The 20,124-nt window shown below is 38.8% G+C and overlaps 1 protein-coding gene across 5 annotated transcripts in view; it reads left to right on the top strand.

The window, feature by feature from the left end:
- The window catches only part of Daam1 (dishevelled associated activator of morphogenesis 1), a 171,008-nt gene that overhangs the window by 96,845 nt on the left and 54,039 nt on the right, over positions 1 to 20,124 (top strand). For all 5 annotated transcript variants that reach the window (XM_004837461.4, XM_004837462.4, XM_013067823.3 and 2 more), the window contains one exon: positions 16,095 to 16,166. In XM_004837461.4, the coding sequence (XP_004837518.1) occupies positions 16,095 to 16,166 (72 nt within the window). The remainder of the gene's footprint in view (positions 1 to 16,094; positions 16,167 to 20,124) is intronic.

Here is a 20,124-nt window from a genome sequence, read left to right on the forward strand (position 1 = left end):
CCAAAGACACTATTCTGAATACATATACATGCATAGATGCATTTCAAATATTTGAAGTTTACAGTTCTGATAAGAATATAGTGTGCTTGATGACTGTCTTCAGTTTTTTGAAAAAGAAGATTAAGGAGTATTTTTAAATGAGCATTGCCCCTGCCATTGTTTGGAATGGAGGAAAATCTTTTTATAGAACACAACATCAAGAGATTCCACAAAACAAGCCAGTTTCCACAAGTAAACAACTTATTAGCTGGAAGCTATCCAGATTTACAGGTGCCCTTTTCTGCTGTGAAATGTGTTCAGAGTTACAGCATTATAATTCAATAGTGCATTCTTGCCATACCCTCTGTGAAGTTAAGCTAATAAAGCAAATCTTCCGTATCGGGGAGTAATAAAAGACTATGTCAGCACAGGTGCAGATACTGTTATCATTAGAAGTCCTAAACCTAATCACCCCAGCAGACATCCTGGATTTTGGTTAATTGGCATATTCTCAACTTTCTAAAAAGGAAAGCTAATAAAACCTCTGATGACTTTCCCCTCCAGTCATGGGGTAAACTATTATTTCCTGATTAATTGATTTTTGTTGTGAAGATTTTTAAATATACAAAAAATATGGACTATAATAAACATTTAACAAATGCTAATATTTTGCAATATTCACCTCAGATTTGAAAAATAATAAACCTTATAGATATAGTCGAAACCCATAGGTGACGTCTAATTTGAAGGTAGGGTTTGTCCTTGTCCCCATATTTATATCCTCACTTTATATATATATATATATACACACATATGTATATGTATGTATATGTGTGTATATATGTGTATATATGTATATTGTGTGTATATATGTATGTATATGTGTGTATATGTGTATATACGTGTATTGTGTGTATATATGTATGTATATGTGTGTATATGTGTGTATATATGTGTATATATGTATATTGTGTGTATATATGTATGTATATTTGTAAGCACTATATGCTGTTTATTCTTTTTAACTGCAATATAGCATTTCATTTAATGGGCATACCACAGTTTATTTTTACCTGCATTGGTCAATGCTTATTTTCAGTTTTTTGACATTATAACGTGGCAGTGAACGTTCTTATGCATAATATTCAAGAATTTCTCTAGTATAGACACCTAGGTTTATAGGTACCAAGTTGTTTGGGATGAGTACTTTTATCTTTAATTGCTTTTTGAAGTTGTTATACTAATTTATTCTCACAGCAGAATAAATTGTTGTTAACCATGGGGGATTGATCCCACAGGATGGGAATGAGTGTCGTGTGCTCTGATCAGTCCTTGTACATGAGTTTGAATGTTTCTGGTACAAGAAGCTGTCATGAAAACTCTTCAATTTTCCCTGTATGTCTCAAATCAAATTGAAATAAAAATTACTGGACTAGAAAGTGCTCATTTAAAACAAGGTAAAATCCCAAGGTTTAGAAAATGAAAAGCATTTCATTAAAAGAGCCATAAAACTGTACAAAAATACAAAATATGACAATGTTATTTAAAAATGGACAGTTCACTCAGAATTGTGTGTATTTGGTTTGATTATAAAGGAAACTGCTTGGTATGTGGTTTAGTCTTCCTTCCTTCTAGACCTCTTTGCATCCTTAGTTCTAGATCCAGGCAAGTTGTGTTTCCATGTTTAGCAAGCCCTTGACTGAAATGTATGCCATCATCAAACACAGGAAGTCCCTCCGAGGCCTTTGCCATATCCTGGTGGGTGACGGAAGTGCAGGTGCAGAATCAGCCTGTCTGCATAAACAGCAGATACAGAAACCAGAGCCGGCATCTTTATCTTGAGAATCTCTTTATAAACGTTTTGAAAGTCTGTCCACTTGTCCTGTTTGACTTCTGTGGGTATTCAGAAATTGAGGAGTTTAACTTGATGTCTCTCTCCCAGGCGTAATTCCGAGTTTCTCCTGATGTGCAAGCCAGTTCCAGAATTTGAGGTTGTTGTTTCATGTCTATAAAAGCTTTGCTTTGTTCTTTACAGCTTTGTAGACAGGAAACTTGTTTCTGTTACATGGACACCATCTCTTCTTTGTGCTCTCTAATACTTGCGTTTCCTCAGTGAGTAACATCCCTTTTCTCTGGGCCTTGCCTTCCCTGTAATTAGGGAACACCAGGCTGAAAATGGCTGGCACCTCTGTTTGTATCAATCATGGTAATTCACACAGCCTTGGTACAGGACACATTCGATTGTGTGTGAGTCGCAGAAGCTGAGTACATGTCTGTCTTAGAGCCCTCCATCTTCGTCACAGAGCACTTGCCAACAGGGCCGTTGTAGGACCAACTTTCTAAATGTGGCTATGAGGCCCATTGAGCCCTTTGCCCAGGCCTATTGGGGCACAGAGGTGCAGAATTTCCAGAATTCTGCAATTTGTGGGTGTGGAATTTCTTTAGGCATGAGAACGAACTGCTAGAGTCCCGTGGAACCCAGAATGAGCATGGTTAGGGAATCTGAGAAAGTAGTCTTAGTGACAACTGCATCTGTGATGGAAAGGGATATCACTGTGTCTTGTAACTGAGAATCCGCAAGAGGCTGTCCACTCTGGTAACCATCCCAGTGGACCCCCAAGGCACACCCGACACTTGAGACATGCTAAACCAGTACATCGCCTCTGTCACAGCATTCCTTAGGACTATGGCTTCTTGCCCTGGTTGGCTGAATGGCTACGAATAACCTGAAGCATAGTTGGCAAAAAAGAAAGAAAGGAGGGAAGGAAGGAAGGAGGGAAGGAGGGAAGGGAGACAGAGGGTTGGTTGGTTTACCTTGATTGATAACTCTGAATGTTTGGGAATGGAATCTTGGTAAACTCTGAGGAAGATTCAAAGGTGATGAATCTCCCAACAAGAAGTAGCATAGTAACTGATCACCAGTAACTGCTATAACACATTAATGGGAGAGGGTGGCATATATTTGCCTTTCCTCTCCTTGGACTCACGCTCTTCTTGTCCCCAGATTACAGTTACATTTAAGTTGCATATTTCATGTTTCTTTTTCCCTGGGTTTCCCAGCAGACTCTCCAAGTGCTATGGTTCCTACTTTCTTAGCCTCCTCCAAACCTGCTTGACTCCACCGATACCAGGAAATAAGTTTATGAAAGACATCAGTGGAAGGAAATGTCCCCTTCAGCAGAAAGATGAAAGGGAAACAAAAACACATTTTTCCTATAGTCTCTGACTTATGAATGAGTTCTGCTCTGGGAGAATTGTTCGTAAGTCAGATAGTGAGTAAGCCCACAGTGAGTCTTATACAGGACACCTGTGACGGTTTGCAGCTTGAATGTTTAAGTCAGGGATGTACTGTATGTGAATTATTGGATTTTTTTCACTAGTAACTCTAGGATGTCTGATACTATTGAATCCATTTCATGTCTAGTGCGTTTTAGAATTTCTCATCTTTTAAAAGGAAGAAGTTTTGTGCTTCCAGTGTAAGTTAGAATTTGCCACTAATACTTCTAATTTGGGGTTCTCAAAATTCCTTACACTCAAAGAACCTGGCAATTTGTGGCAGTAGGAATGGAGGAGAAAGTCTACTGGAGAATCCCACCCTTAAATTACAGTGTCTGGAATTCTCTGTTTTTCTCTAGTACATTGCAGAGCAACATTTGACTTGGGCAGTCCTAAATGATATCCTTTCATCTGTCCCCATAGATAAGGAAAGCATTTCGTTTCCTCAATGTTCTTTCCCACTCTCCACATTTAGATACTTAAGTTAAAGTGGTATCTTCCAAGTGATGCTTTTCTTTTTTATTTCTTTTGCCAAAAATGCTGTCATTATGTCAGCTGTACACTGTAGAGTCAATGATGTCTTAAAATTAGAAATTCACTTATGATTCCCCTAGTGGACAATTAACCCTATATTAGCATTTTTTTGCAGTCATCCTGAGAACACTTCCCTAAGTGGAATATGCTTTTATGTGCTTACTCTTTCCCCTGATTCTCTTTTTAGTTTAATTACTCTTTTCCAAAGGGTCCTCTCTTATCATAGGTTGTGTTAAGCATTATATTGCAAATCATAAACATGCTTTTATTGTTTTCCCAAGGGCAGGTTACAGAGCATCAAAACCTGCTTTACAACATTTTGAGAGTCTGGTCTGGTAGCAGCAAGATGCAAGGCAGCAAAGGCCATGGACACCACTGATTGGATTTCCACACTGCAGGCTGGCTTAGTGATATGTGTCCAGACGTGGTAAATTATAAACCACCCAGACCCAATTGTACCTAGGCCTGCAGCCTTCCATGGTGGCATGTGGATAGAGATTTGCCTGTTAATTATGTTAAAGTCATTTGTCAAGTGTTATTTTACATTGCTATCATAGGCAAAGTGCCTGCCTTCAGGGAAATCCCAGGTTGTATCATTTCTGAAAATAATATTTGGAGAATATTTCTTTTTCCTTGTCAAGAAAATGAGAGAGAATTTTCATCCACAATCAGTTTCAGATGTTGAAGTTGTACTGATTGAGATTTTTAGGTTTCAGTCATATTCCGTGCTGTGAAGTGCTTTGCCAAAGAAATGACCTACTAAAATAAATAAATGTCTCACAGTTTGGGAAATGAACTGTAAAGTCTCTCCTCTTAGTTCTAGGTAAGGATTGTGACTACTTTCTAAGATATACTAGCACATGAAATGCATTTATGCCCTCTGAATTCTGTAGATGACTTTTAAGATTTCAGATCTATAAAGTCAGCTGGGGCTTCTTCAGGCACAAAGTGGGTGTAATGCAGAGGGTGCCTGGAGTGTTTCAAAATGTACTCATATGCTTCTTCGCTGCTGTTGCCACTCCTTCCCACAGGGTGATTGCATCTGTTTAGAGTGTCACTCTTCTTGCTTTTCTGGGGTCCATGACTTTGGGTGGAACAGAAATGATAACTGAGCAAGAAGTAGCACAAGCTGCATTTTTTTTTTTAAATACTCTGTTTTATTTTTCAATTCTTTTGGTACCAGGGGTCGAACTCGAGACCTTGCGCTTGTGAAGCAGGCAGTGGAACCACTGAGCTAAAGCCCTGGCCCCACAATCTGGATTTTTCATATGCTTATATCTGACCTTTCAGAATTTTTTTATTTTATCAGTATAAGTAAAGATTATGACATATAGAAAATATTAATGTAACATTTTGTGCAATCAAAGAATCAAGGAAGTGTTTCAAAGCATTATTTCTCAGTGGAGTTGAGGTGTAATTGCACTTCATCCTTGTTTAAAAGTTAGAAGATACATTGAGAAACACTGGGGCTCAGTAAAAAGGCAGGAGAGCTTTGACTTTCTTTAGAACATGATGAGAAGAGAATGAAGTGTATTCTTTCATAGACTTAGAATCTATTGTCAGAATAAGCTTGTGGTCTTCTAAGAACCTCTCAGCTCTGAAGTTTGGCAATATAAAGTCTAGCGTCTGTGTCTTGCATTCCTGGGTCACTCACAAGGGAAGTCAGGAACTCGGTTATTTTTTGCTGTATTCCTGTGGTGCTTAGCCCAGGGTAGAACTCAATAAATATTTGCTGGATATGTGATAAAATGAGAAGAAGGAAAGCCAGTGACTATTTAGAGTCGATTCATACCATGAATGATGAACATAATAAAAAGAGAGATTCTGTTCCTGTTTTGCCCTTGAGATGCCCTGCATTCACCAGTATAGTATGAATAGCACTGTGGACTGAGGCCATCTGTGCAAGTCCCTGGGGTTTTTAGTAGACTGTGTGTCACTCTAGCATGATGTCTGCTCAAGACCAAACTGGAAGCAATAGCTAGGTTCAGTCTTCTTTCTAGCCAGAGGGTCTGAACTTGCTAAGCTCACGGCTGTATTTCATAACTAGTGCAGGAAGTCTTTGTAGCACCACAATTATGTGACCAGCAAGTTCCTAGGGGAGGGTAGAAGATGAAGCGCTCCCTTCCAAAGGAGGCAGAACGAAGTAGTCAGGAGCTCAGTGGCCTCCATTTAGAGACTCTGATTCACAGGTAGAAACCTGTATGCAGCCTTGACAAGGCAACAGAAACAGAATTGAGGTGCCGGTGTCAGAATGAGGGAGACATTACAGAGGAAGAGCACTTAGGTATTTCACGTATAAAGATCCTGGAGCAGAGTATCAGTCACGCAGCATGGGGTCACATCCATATTATACCTTTATTGACTGTGTATTCTACAACCAGGAAATATTGGGCACGCATTTTTTATCCTGCTGAACTGCAGTTATATTAAAATGTGTGTGTATGGGGGATATACTTAATGTCCTGTCTGTACTCTCTGCAGAGTAGTCTCTGCCTTTGTTGTCTTTAAGCTATTTCACAAATCTATAAATACCCGTTTAAAAAAAGTGCCAGACTGAAAGCACTTCAAATGATTCTTATCCATTGAAATGCAAATTGTATCTGATGCAGTTGGTTATTGCCTTCTTGAACTGTTTTGTATCTGTCTGTAAATTGATCCCAACACTCACAATGCATATGTGTCCACTTTGGGTTCGTTTTTGAACTGCAACATCTTACCAGTTCCCGCAGTTATTGAGTTCAGTAAAATCTTTGACATTAGTACACGTAATACTTTTACCTTTTAAAAGATTCTTTATCAGTATAGAAGGTTAAATTTATTTATTTTTTTTGGTACCAGGGATCGAACTCAGGTTCTTGTGCTTACACAGCAGGCGGAGAAACCACTGAGCTAAATCCCCGGCCCTATAGAAGGTTAAATTTAGAGAATTGATAAAGAGGCGCAAATGTATTATAAATGATCTGTGGTCTTTAAGAATATTTTATTCTGGAAAATATGATAGGCCAGCAGGAGGCTCTGAATGGGAAAATGTAACATTCTATGTAGACCTTACTAAGGCTTTATATCTGTACGGATCAGAGAAGAGAGAGCAGAGTTCTGCAGGTCAGAAGAGGTGTCAGACTTCACATGTATAAGTGGAAGAAATCTGTGTGATGTGTAACAGATGAGTATGCAGGAGAGGAGCAGAGAGAGCAAAAAGCGTAATCTGAAAGTGAGAAGAACAATATTCTAAAGAGGTTTAAACTTCCCACAAAATTTCATGGCAGATGTTAAGCCTATTCCTATTCACCCATGTTCAATTCTGCTAAAGATTTTTGTGTTAGTGCTAAAGTATCCTACATCTTATAACAACCTGACGTTACTACTTAGTTTAGGGCCACCTTTGTTAAAATATGGATGCTTAATAAAATAAGGAAGGGCTCTGCATGTTTATGTCCACAGCATTTGATATGTGTCTTTGTTCTAAGTCCTACATAGTATTGTTGTGGACTGACTAGCAGGAGAAGAAGAGCTGTTCTCCGTCCTCCTGAAGGAGATTTTGGTGAGAAATCTTATAGTCTGAGAGTAGAGACTGCCTAGCATGGTCCTTCAGTGAGACAAGTATGTGAGAAGAGCTCTTTCGTTGGAATGTTAGATGTGTTTGTTGGAGTTATCTTTGCAATTATTAGACATGAAATTCTGATGAACTTGTGGAAATTTTGTGATTTATTTATGAATTGAGGAAGATATATGTGCTACATAGCCAGTGGAAGAAATTTTGGCTAGTAAAAGAGAAGATTTTTGGAGAACATCATCACTTTGTTCAAGTGGTTTAAGTATTTGCTGGGCTGCTGTTCCTAGAGGAGATTAGACTTATTCTGTACAGTTTCCAAGGGCAAAACTAAGGCCAGGAAGACAAGCAGACATCTCTCAATTCAGTATGAGGCAGATTTCCTGACATTGTCTCACAGTGCTGGTTCCAAAAGATTATGAATTTCTTTGGAAGCCATTTTGAGGTTGGATCACCTTCTGGGGACTTTGTAAGAGACCCCTGTGAGGAAGGACTCAGATTAGGGTGTCTCTAGGGTTAGTGACCACCCATATAACTAATTCTGTGATGACTTCCTTTAAAAGCATACAGATATTTTATAGCATTAGGAAAAATAAGGAAGGATACTCTTTCTTCTACCATCCCAAGTGGCAAATATGAAAGTCATTATTTCTGCAAGTCATCCTTGCGTCTTTCTGGATAAATAACTGACATTCTGAGTCTTAGAAGGAGGTGGATTTCCTGGCAGATGAAGGAGCTGCTGTTCTGTAATCATTCTTTGTGTGGGCCCAACCGGATTTTGGCAACAGATGCACTTGATGTGTAATTGTGGCAGAGGCCAACAAATGTAACCAGGACTGGCAGTCCCCATGACCACATGAGCATCTCAAAATGTGACAGCAGAGGAGTTATTTTCTGAACCCAACTGCCTGCTTTTAGCAAGCTGCAGATGTAGAATACAGTTTCAGCCCATTGCTGAGGGTTGAAAAGAAGGAGGGAAACAGTCTCAGGATCCCAGGTTCATGGATCTCTTAATCCTCTTCTCAATGAAAGAAGAGCAAGATAAATTTGGGGGCAGACACCAGGATTTAAAGGATGTAATGCTGTTACGTGTTATTTTACAAAGTAGGATTAAACTGTTTTCAGGGGGCAGTGGGCTTGGCAGGAAGGTAGACTGCAGGCTTGCAGGTCACTGCTTCTCTAGAAAACATTGAGTTTACTGGACAGATTCCAGACATTTTCTGAGCCAGTCCTAATTTATAGCTGAGATTGCTAGAGGGTAGAGTGGCCTCAGGGAGAGGGGAAAATATGGGAAGGTATTGGTGACTATATTAGGATTTTGATGTACTCCAGCCCTCTTGAGAGCCAAGCTTAAGCCAGCCCCAGGGTCAGCAGACTACTACCAATGACCACCTCTGTTCAGTCCCTTGTTCTTTTCTGTAAACTGTCACTGAAATGTGGCAGCGCCTGTTTGTGTAAGAGTGATCCATGGTGTATTTCACACTGCACAAGCACAAAGTTGAGTAGTGGTGACAGACTGCATTGTCTGAAAACCCTAAGATGCTACCTGTCTGGCCCTGCCAAGAGAATTTGCTGACCCCGTGTCTTGTCAGGTTTTCTTATCCATCATCATGGCATCTTTTGAGAGAATGTTGTTTTCACTATTTTTGAGCTGAAGGGGGGGAAAGTGAGCAGAAGTTATTGGCAAGGCCTCCTGTGCACTATTTTCCCATTTCCCTCCTATTTGCCCTTCCTTCCCTTGTGCTTGGACCTGGCCTCACGTTAGCACCTGTTGTCTGTTATTCACTTGAGTTTTCTTAGGTGCTACACATCATGGAGACATGCCCAGTGAAGGGAGCATTCTAGCCTGATTGCCCTTTTCAACTTATTTTTTTGTAAAAATTCTAGATTGAGTAAATTACTTAACAGCTGTTGCATTCATTAGTGTAAGGAGCTAGGCCCATGAAATCTAGACTAGTAATGATTTAATTCAGTAAGGTGACCATTTTGCTCATCAACAAGAGATGGAATTTCTTGATCCTATAAATGATCACGTATGAATTTTCTAATAGCATTTTCTTTGCACATAGAACAGATTTTCATTAGTTTTTAGTTGACTTTCCCTGTTATGGAAATCACTGAATCTCACTAAAATAATACCCTTTCGGGGTATTTAGCTCAGTTGTTTCACTGCCTGCTGTGCAAGCGCAAGGACCGGAGTTCAATCCCCGGTACCAAAAAAATAAAAAATAAAAAAAATAATAATAATAATACCCTTTCTGCGGTTGACATTCATTTGATTAGACCCCTTAGCATGTCATGTCTCTTTTTGACATGATACTAATAGTATACATTGATCTTTAGTCAATTCAGACAGTGAAAGAGTGTGTCTTTCTTTCTTGACAAATATTATCTAAGAACCTCATGGACTTGTAAGAGCACATGTGCAGATTTATGGCTTTAGTTGGCTGAGTAAATGTTGCTTCAGCCTGTGATTTGTGGTCTGGTGAACAACCGCAGAACGTGTACTTTGCAATTGATTGACCTTTCGCACAGCCTAATCTGGGCCTCACTAAGAGCAACTTAAATGGAAGAAAAGCTCTACAGTGCTTTCATATTATTAATTTGGAAAATGATCCTATTAAGAAAGGGTCCTGTGGTGATTTCTAAAGAAGTTATTTAATAGCTTAGTATTTTTTAAGAACTTAATTTTGTAACTATCCTTTGAGTCCTAGTTATGTCAATCAAGAACTTTAGCTCCTACCAAAAAAAAAAAAAAAGTTTGTTGCACAAATTTCTGTGTATGTCATTTAGAAAAGCTTAGCATCCTTTGGGTGCATGAATCCTGTCCCAAATAATAGAGTTCCTTTGCATAAACAGTAGATACTGAGGTTAAAATGTGCTTTAGAAATAGAAAATCTGGTGAGAGATTAACATAGAAATGCTTTTAATTATTTGCTGTGGGAGGTGAAGGAGTGAGTACCCAGGACTAGAAGAGAGAAATACCCCATACTGTAGAACCTTGATATATTTTGTATTACACAGAACAGCAGAAAAAGCAAAACTCTTGTCCTAACAAAATGCATAATTCTGTTTTAACATGAAAATAGGGCACATTCTTGGTAAGAGAAAAATTGGAAAATATAAAGTCTGTTTTAAGTAAGAGATTTTTTTTCTACTGCTATGCAGTGGTAGCCATTAAGTTTTGTTGTATATATTTCCAGAAATGTTTGTGCACAAAGTGTATACATTCTTTCCTACAGATGGGAAATAATATTCTGAAGCCTTTTCCCCCTAATATATCTAGTCATTTAAAAAATATTGTTACATAATCTTTATTCATTGCTACTGCTACATAGTGATTGATTCAACAATTTCCCTCTCCATACATTTGTTTCCTTTTTATATTACTTGTTAATTCAAATAGTGCCACACTGAAAAAAAAATCTTCGCAATATATATCTGTGCAATTGTAAGTATATAATTGTAGGATACATTTCTGACAGCAGTTTTACAGAGTCAAAGGCTATGTGCATTTTAAATTTCAACAATTATTGCCAAACTTTTCTTCTAAACAGGTTGCTCCAATTTTTATAGTCCCAGTAACAAGTACTTAGAGTAACTGTAAGTGGAGACTCCAGACAGTATCCTCATCATCATAGCTAACATTTATTGAGGATATTCTGAGTGTACTGTTCCCAGTGCTTTCCATATTTATATTAACTTTCTAGATCCTCACAGTGGTGCTCTGAAAGAGATACACATTTTACAGATAGGGAGACTGAAACTGAGCCACAAAGAGGTTATTTAACTTGCCAGCCAGAAAGTCACACATCTCAGAAGTGATCATTGATTCCATTGCATTCCCATTGACAGTGAGAGAAGTGAATAGTCAAAACTGGAGGCTGTAGAGAGAAATGCCAGTGAAGTAAGAGATGGAAGTCCAGGGCATAGCTGTGCTGTTGCCTTGGAAAGACCTAAACTAAGAGTCAATGCAAATGTATTCTGACGGGAAAAGCCATGTTGGGAAACCAGTGCACCCTGTGTATTTTAAAGGAGATGGGGGAAGGCCTCTCAAAGTTTTTACTAGCCACTAGTCAGAGATTTAGAATTTTTAAAAATGTGCCATTTGAAAATGAAGTGAGAAGAAAAGATTATCTATTTCATTATCTTCTAAAATAATTGGATCATTCCTTAAAAAAAATGTTCATGGAGGCCCCCTGTACTGTACAAGTTCATTTTTCTAGCAAACCCTCCTCCCCAAATTTGAGATAATGGAAGGAAAGGTTGAAACAGTGTTTAAAAGCACAATCCAAGTATCAAGGATCAGTTCCATCTTGCAGGGAATATTGTCCATGAATATGCTCCTAAAGATACCTGTCAACTTTCTAACAGAATAGAAAGACTTCGATTAGAGAAGTTATAAAGTGAAGAGGGTTGGGATCCCCACTCCATTACCTTTCAAACAAAGTAACTTCAAAATGAACAGTTTTTTAAACTACAAGTCACTGAACAGTATAAATTTTTTAAATTACTAATCTTAAAAATTGAGGCATTAAGCTAAGTGCAGTGCACCTTGTATTTTCTGTGACAGCTCTCTCCTGAAGTCATGTAGAATCTTAGGGCTTGTAAGAGCTTTAGAAATGGTTTGGTCTCACCCTCTAATTTTGGAGAGAAGAAAAATGGCCCCAGAAATATTCAGATTTATCCAAAAGTCTCAACTTAGTAGATGAAAAAGTAGTCTGAAATCCCATCTTCAAGCGGTCATTGTTCTACTATACCATCTCTCTAAAAATAAGTGATAATTATAAATAGTCTCAAAAACAAATCAGTAGAAATTTTAATAACATAAATTTTGTTCTAATTATGTATGGACCTCCTGAAGATAGGCCTATAACCTCAACTGTTCTAGATTTTAATGTAAATTATGCATTCTGTAGATAGACTGAAGAGTATTTAATGTGAATGCTAGACTTCGTATTCACATAGGATAATTTTCTCTAAGTAACACAACTGTTCCCAGTAATCTGCCTTTTTTAAAGAGGGAGAAAAACTTTTTAAAATTATAGAATGAAACCAGTATTTTTGCTTAGAGAAAAGTTCTAATGGAATGGGTGAAGGAGATAGCCAAAAACAGATTTAGATGTATGTGTTTAAGGAGATATTTGTTTATAATTCTAGTGTCCAGAACTGCTTGATGTTAACAGCTGATTTTCAAGTGTTCTCGAGAAATCCCCAGGAAGATGGCCTTTAGACTGTGTTAGGTGTGCAACAGGAAGGGACAGATTAGGGAAAGCTTTCTAATGCTATTGGTATGCAAATGTATAAAATGTAATATAAGGCACTGATAAAGGAACACAGGAGTTCAGAATTAGACGTAACCTGGGATAAGACATCAGACTTTAGAATTATGAGGTTGGTAAAAGAAATACATTAGAAGTTGAAATTTTAAAAATTTAATTTTGCAGTAAGACACATTGCCATTAATCCCCCTCAAAATACTCTGTCTCACTTCAAACACACTTATCCCATCATTCTTGCCACTTTCTGAAGAAGTTTGGAAGTCTTCTTTCATGAGTGTCTTCAGTTGCATTGTCATGGCTGCTTTGATGTTCTGAATCGACTCAAAACATTTGCCTTTTTACAGTCATTTTGACTTAGAGAAAGAACCCGAAGTTGAGTGGTATCACTTCTGATGAACAAGGTGGGTGAAGACGCATCATAATGGTTTTATGGCCTGCCTTTACATTGTGTGCCGCTTGGCAGCAACATTCACCGTGTTTTTGCTCACATCCCGTAAAGACACAAAAGAGGACTTTGAGAACTCCTTCAGAAAGTAGCAAAAGTGATGCAATAAGTGAGTTTGAAGTGAGGAGAACTAGTTTGAGGGAAATTCATGTCTATATGACCTTTACTGCAATAAATTTTAAAAATTTTAAACCTTTTCCATATATTTTGATCATACCTTGTATATTGAGAAATATTGAACATAACAAAAATAGCAGTAGAGATCTAGGAAAAGGTGAACTCATTTTTTACCAGTAGCCTTGTTTGCATTATCCTGTCATGAAGTGTTTAAGCATGAAATCCAACTTCACACTTAATGTATATTGCTTATGATTAATCTGAGCTCTAATCTTAAGAGAGAGGTTGCCCTGATTCTCTCACACTCTCTCTGAATTTCCAGCAGTGTTACCTTCAGCAGTGACCTATCCTCTCATCTCTTGTTTCCTCCTCAGTAAAACAATTATACCTCCCTGATATGGTAGACTCCAGTAAGAGTAGGATGCATAGACAGTGTCTGACACACAGTGAGCTGTATAAGTGCTGGGTATTCCTTTTACTTCTGTTATAACTAATGCGCTTATTTGATTTTGTAAATTTTTCCACTTGATTTTCTAGAGCAAATAGAATTGAGAAAGATGCACAAAGAATAATCCATGTTAGAGGCTTATATGGGATCCAGGTGTTCTCAGGAAGATTGTATGTCTTAGGACAGTGTCCACCTTGTGGAATGTTGCATTGTCCTGTGCTGTTAGGGGACCACCCACCCACCCATCAAGAGTAGTTCATTCATCTCTGTCTGGTCTGCACCTCTGCAAAGCTACAGACACTTAGCGACCACACAAAATAGAGTTGGTTCACATGTATGAGTTTCACGTGGCCACCAAAATGCACATCTGTATGTAAGAACCAGGACTCTACGAAGGAGCTGGTGCTGGGTTACCAAATGAAAGCTCTGAGTTCCCCACCCCATGGAGTGATAGCAATTAGCACATTTACGAGATGCTCTCACATACTTCAGTATGTTTGATTTTTCTCATCACTGTAACATGTAAAATAAAGTTTTCATCCCTTTATTTTGACTACAGTATCTAAATCTACTCTTAATCTGTTTGCATTATTAAAACATTTCCAAAGTATAAAGTTTACTCTTTGTGCACTAGTCTTCAGTTTCTAAAATGGTCTCTGTTCTGTAACCAGGACTGTTAAGCTTACAACAAACAGGCTCTTGTGGGACCTTGGACATGGACTTGATTTTGTTTGTTTTGGAAATTCACCCTAGTTTAGGGAAAGTAGAAAGATCTGGCACCTTCTATTTCATTTTATAGGTTCAAATGCCACTGGATATCACTGTGGGTTTTGGCTTGTTAAATACATTGGTAACAGCAGAGTTTTGCTCATTTTAATGCTCCTTTTTAAGAGGAAAGCAGGGTTCAGCATTCATACTACCACTATAGCTATTTTGTTAACATGTTAAATTATAATCAAGGGCTATTCTAAAAACTCATCAGATTTCCCAAGCTTTTATAGATGATGGAAGTGTAACCCAGTCCAACTTCAAAGTCCCTTCTCCAGCCTTTGTCCCCATCATCCGGCTGTTCCCTCTCCAGATGAAATCCACACAGCTGCCTGAGCTGAGCTTCATTTACCTCCAGCTTTTCAGGTGCTGTAAGCAGTAGTTGCTTTGCCCGTTGTTGTGACTCCCTAAAAAATAGTTTTGAAATTACATTTGTTTTATCCCATCCAGGTAGACTGACCTAGAAAGATTTGCTTAGAGAAAGTGTTGTTTTGTTTGTTTGCTTTTTGTTTTGGTTTTTCAAGGTAAAGTATAGGGCTAAAATTAAAAAAGCCTTGCCTTGAAACCACTGTCCCAGGGACTGGGGCTCTAGCACCAGTACATAGAGCTGTGTGAAATGAGATGCTGGAATAAGTAGTAACTGCTTTGTCACCAGCAGCAGCTACAAACAGATGGCATATCCTCTTCCATCAGGACAAGGGGATATCATTGGTCTAAGGGACCCTGTGAGCTGGAAGCTTAAGAAAAGCTGAAATTTTCTTTTTCAGGCCCCTTTGATCACACACAAAACCTATAGCCACATAAGTGAGCAGAGATGCACAGAAATCCCAGCCACAGTGCCATTTTTTGATGGTCTCTGCTCTGTGCAGCAGAGCCCATGGCCAAGTGGTGTTTTGCGAGGCTTGGGTTTAGGCAGGTCCAGATCTCCATCTGCAGAAGCCCTGGATGGCGGTGTGGCTCTAGGTCATCCTTGTTTATGGATGCAAGACTAGACGGGGCGGTTTAGAAATGAGTCTGAATTTTTTGGGTTTCAGTTCTTTCCAGCTCAGGCATACTGCATTTTCTACCCAAACTCCTGAGCATGAGTGCTGGGGCTGGAACTCATGTGTTCATTTTATTACCTTCCATTACATGCAAGGCATTATTCTACCTCCTTGCTGAAGCAGTAACCTAGTTTTGGCCACATCAAATGAAACCCTACTTCAAAATTTGTACCGAGAGCTGGAGCCTGAATAAGCTAACTGAAAAAGTCAGTTTAACAATTGGCTGTGTCCTGTGGTCAGTTTTGAGGCCAGTGTCCTTCTCTGATCAGTCCCATCCAGATGGCGCTCAGCAGTACTATCCTCAGTATGGCATAGGTCCTAGCCATCATTTGTGCCCTACTTAATGTTACTGTATCCCTAAAGGAAAGCAAATTTATACTGTAGTGTGGTTAAGTTCCCATTTAAATTCCTCTTTGTCCACAGTGCAGAAAATATCCCCTTGTTATACCTAATGGAAACTTCAGAGAAGTTCATCCTAGTCAAGTAGAAGGACCAGTGATTTAAAACCAGCATTTAAAAATAAATGCATCCACTTTAGTGTCTTCACATGGTTTGTGGAGGCTATTGTCTAAATGGTCTGGAAGTCAGACGTGCTACTCTGTGTGGACTTCTAGTGATGATCACCTTTTCTTTTTTTCTTTTTCATTTTTAGGACCAGGAAGAAAATAAGGGAGCTACAAGTTGGCCTGAATTCTACATTGATCAGCTCAATTCCATGGCTGCTGTAGGTATACTTTATGTTCTATGACGCACAGTTAAAAATCTAGCACAAAGTACACAGTTGCACAATAAATCCACTTGAGTAAGACCTACCATGTACCTTTTCTAAACTCCATCCCAAACATTCAGTGTTGGAGGGAAGTAAGGGGACAGAAGTGTTACTTGGCCAAGTAATTTTTTAGAGATATTTTAAAATAAAATCTATACACACTAAAATATAATTGAGGGGTAGGGGAAAGGAAAGAAGGGAAAGGAAAAAATGGAAACAAAGTCTTTGTAAAGAGGGAGCGGTGGAGGGGTTGAAGGGAGGGCAGGGGAAGGGGGAAAAAATAAGAACCAAGGTATATCATGTAAAAGTGCAAATTCCCAGTGATGAGTGTCATCATATTGTGTACCTACAATGTACCAGTACACTTGATGAATACATACAATCTGAAACCTGGCCTGCATTTAACCTACAGATGCTCTAAGTTATTATGTCGAGCTTTGCAATACTATTCTAAAAGTTGATATCATTTAAAAATAGAATGATTACTATCCCTTCATTATACTCCTCCCATTTTCTTTCTTACTGGGAACGTGGCTCCTTGGCTTCTTGACTTTACAGGGGACCAAGATACCCTTTGCTCCTCAAAGTAAGGAGTCCATGGCATAAGTGGTTTTAATGAAAAAGCCCAATAATAGTGTGGAGATGTCCTCAGAAAGCTGTGGTACATGGACTTTTGGCTTAGTTATTGCTTAAAATGCATTCTTAAAAAAAAAATGCTTTCTCAATATCTATAGTATGAGTTCTGGGTGTCTCTGCTGTGATTCAGCATTCCAGGAATCCTGAGGGGTGTCTGCTAACCACAGCTGAAATTCACAGCAGAAGACAGGTTTTCAATCTTTAACCTTAGTACCTTAAATGCTAATACTGTTGATCAAAGTTGCAGGCCACCCATAGTGTTTGCCACATTGGGCACATTCATGATTTTAAGAGTGGATCTGTTGTACTCAACAGATTTATAATATAATTATATAATATAATAACATAATATATATAATATAATTTATAATATCCGAGTAGATATCTTCCATGATATTTTCACCACCTTTTTGTTTTTGCTTTCCCTTGAGTCCTGTGGAGAATGAATTTCTTGTCACTTAAAGAAAACATTTAAAATTATCTAATAATTTACTGCTGCTGCAAAAGTTGAAAGATTATAAGAATATGTGGATCATCACACTTTTGCTAAATTTTGAGAGGCCTTGATTTTTAGTAATTTCTTTAATAGCTTTTTCTTTGAACATGCTTCTGTTACATAATGACAGGGCTATATAAATTATAGGGGAAATGACATAAGTTTTGCCTCAAAAGTTTCTAATCTAAAAGCATAGGAGGACAGAAAATAATGATCAAATCCTTCTTATTTGATACATCGTGCACAATGCCAAACACGAGAAAACAGTGAGCTCAGCGTTTGCATGAATATGTTAACAGAGTATAAGATTTGTGATGACCACAAGGGACTTTCTGTGCATCTGCTCAAGCAGTAATGACTTAGCCATTTAACATTTCTTGCATGTTAAGGCTATTTTGTAAATTCTTGTTCCCATTAGGAAAAAGGAACTGTCAAGCAGGCTATCTCTCTTTGTAATTAAGTCAGCATTGTTTGATGTCTAACAATTCCTTTTTTATTAATAAAAATTAACAAAATAAATGGAGTACTGAGTACTACGGACCTTTCTGTCTTCAAATATCGGGGCAGCTCTGTTAATTTGACCCACGGTGTCTTGATACCTGCCTGATCTGGAGTAGCCCTGGCTCATTCCTGAGGTGCAGGGCCTGTAATGTGCTGGGCCTTTCTTCTGAGTCTCCCTTTTCCTCCTTCCAGCTCCTTGGTTAACTCTTTGCTGTATTCTTAAGTGGTCTGCATTTTAACTATCTTTGGATCGTAATCTGAAGTCCTTTCCCAAGGCATCAGAGGCTGTTAAATTACATATGTGACTTTTCAGTCCTTTACATGTCAAGCACCTCACAGAACTTTCTGATGTTCCTTTCAGGGCTGAGCCAGCATCTTTCCCAGGTCAAAGATAAAGGGCTCAAACTGTCCATGAGCTAATGAGGCCTCAAAACTTCTGCTACGTAAAGGAGCAAAGAGACTTTAGGAGACCAGAAACCCTGTGTCACATTTTCTCTTTTTCTCACCCTATCAGCTGCCACAGCCTTCCTGTTCATTTCTGGCTAATCTCTCTCACATCTTTGCTTGAGCATTCCTGACAATGCATAGCAGAAACCCCAAGACATTATCCCAGGGAAGTGGCAAGGCACAGTTCCTCCAAATGGTTTCATGTCCCAGCAGATAGATGCATTGGCCATCTGCTTAGGGACCTGTTGTAGAGGCAGTTGTCCACATTGTCATCGTGGCAGCTACTATGACTAAGTGTGCCTCATGTGACTGCCAGTGCAACAGATACTTTACATACCATTTTAAGTCTTTACCTTGTGCTGCCAGTGCTTTTTATAGGTTGAGAGTCAGAAACCTTGTCCAAGGTCACCTAATTAGGAAGTGACCATCCAATTAGGAATTTAAACCTATCAGTATGACCCAAAGGCACCTTCCCATGTGCCTCTCACTAACTAGATCATTAAAGCCCTTTACCACAAGAAAGATGCCTGGAGAGCCTATGTATGCTCTTCCACCCCCCAAACCCCCTCAGGCTGCCTCTGTCTTTTTCTAGGGGTGGAGACAGGCATCTGGTTTTTGAAAGCCTCAAGAGTTTGATAAACTGTCCAGGTTGAGAACTGCCACACTTACTGCTTTGTGAAACCAGCTGTTTGTGGAACAAGTTGAGTTACCTAGGCCTCATAACAAGAGTGCTTTGTTCTTTAAAGGATCCCTGAGTGATCTGTTGGCTTTTAAAGAGTGAAAAGTGGTACAGTAAAGGAGTGCAGCCAAACAGGTTCTGAAGGGCTTGGGCTTCCCTTGTCTTTGGCTTTTCCAGGCTTTCTCAAGGTAGAGGATGGAAGAGTTCAGCTTGTGTAGTGGGCTGGCTCATCACATCCACGCCGAGGAAATGTTTCAAACTGGAGCTTAGTTTCAGACTGCCAGGGGCCACCTTCACACATCTCGGCAAGTTCGGTATACCCCTTAGGAGCTTTGACGAGGAGGTCCTGCACCACAGCACGCTTTGTCTTTGCCTGGACAAAGCTGCCCTCACAAGGCCTGCCCTGCCTATCAAAGGTGCACACTGTGTGGCATGGAGCACATCTTCAGAAATGTAGGCTTATCATCCTTACCAAAAGTTTCAAATTAAACCTTTCTAAACGTGAAGCATGAAAACTTGAGATTTCATAAAAATTATTTTATTTTGAGAAGTTGCATTAGAATATCAGGCTCATCTATATACCCTCACTTTTCTTAACCCAATAAATGAAGTCTTAGATCTAAATCTAATTGTATTATATTCAGAAAGGTATAGTCTCTTCTCTTTTGAGAGAAAGGTAATGTTCTTTATTTTAGGAAAGGAAGTTCCAATTTAACTTTACGTGATGTTTCATAAATTTTTCCAAGTCTACTAGGGAAAGACTTAATCCTATCCTCTCCAGAACTGCTAAAAAGAGAAACCAATGCATTTTTATTTTGTATTAATGACCCACAATAAAATTGGTAGTCTTTAATTTAGGGATAGTTGTGTGAGATAAAGTTTAGGAACAAGGAGTGATATTCATAAAAGATTTGAGCTGCAGATTCAAAGTGATTGCTTAAGAGTCCAAATGAGTTCAGCTGTGCCACTGAAGATTAACATACTTGGCTGGATTTGTGCTGAATTTTCCAGGGGATGGGTCTCACAGAGCACGAAAGAGTTTCATTCTCTATTTCTGCACATAGCTTCTTCCCCCACTGTCTTCTGGTGACAGCTGTCCAGATGCATCACCAGCAAGAGGACAGGTTTAGCAGAAACAATAACAAGTTAAAAAC

Source organism: Heterocephalus glaber, unplaced genomic scaffold, assembly GCF_053883595.1.
Source record: "Heterocephalus glaber isolate CG9 unplaced genomic scaffold, H.glaber_assembly_v1.0 deba00001608, whole genome shotgun sequence".
Taxonomy (NCBI): domain Eukaryota; kingdom Metazoa; phylum Chordata; class Mammalia; order Rodentia; family Bathyergidae; genus Heterocephalus; species Heterocephalus glaber.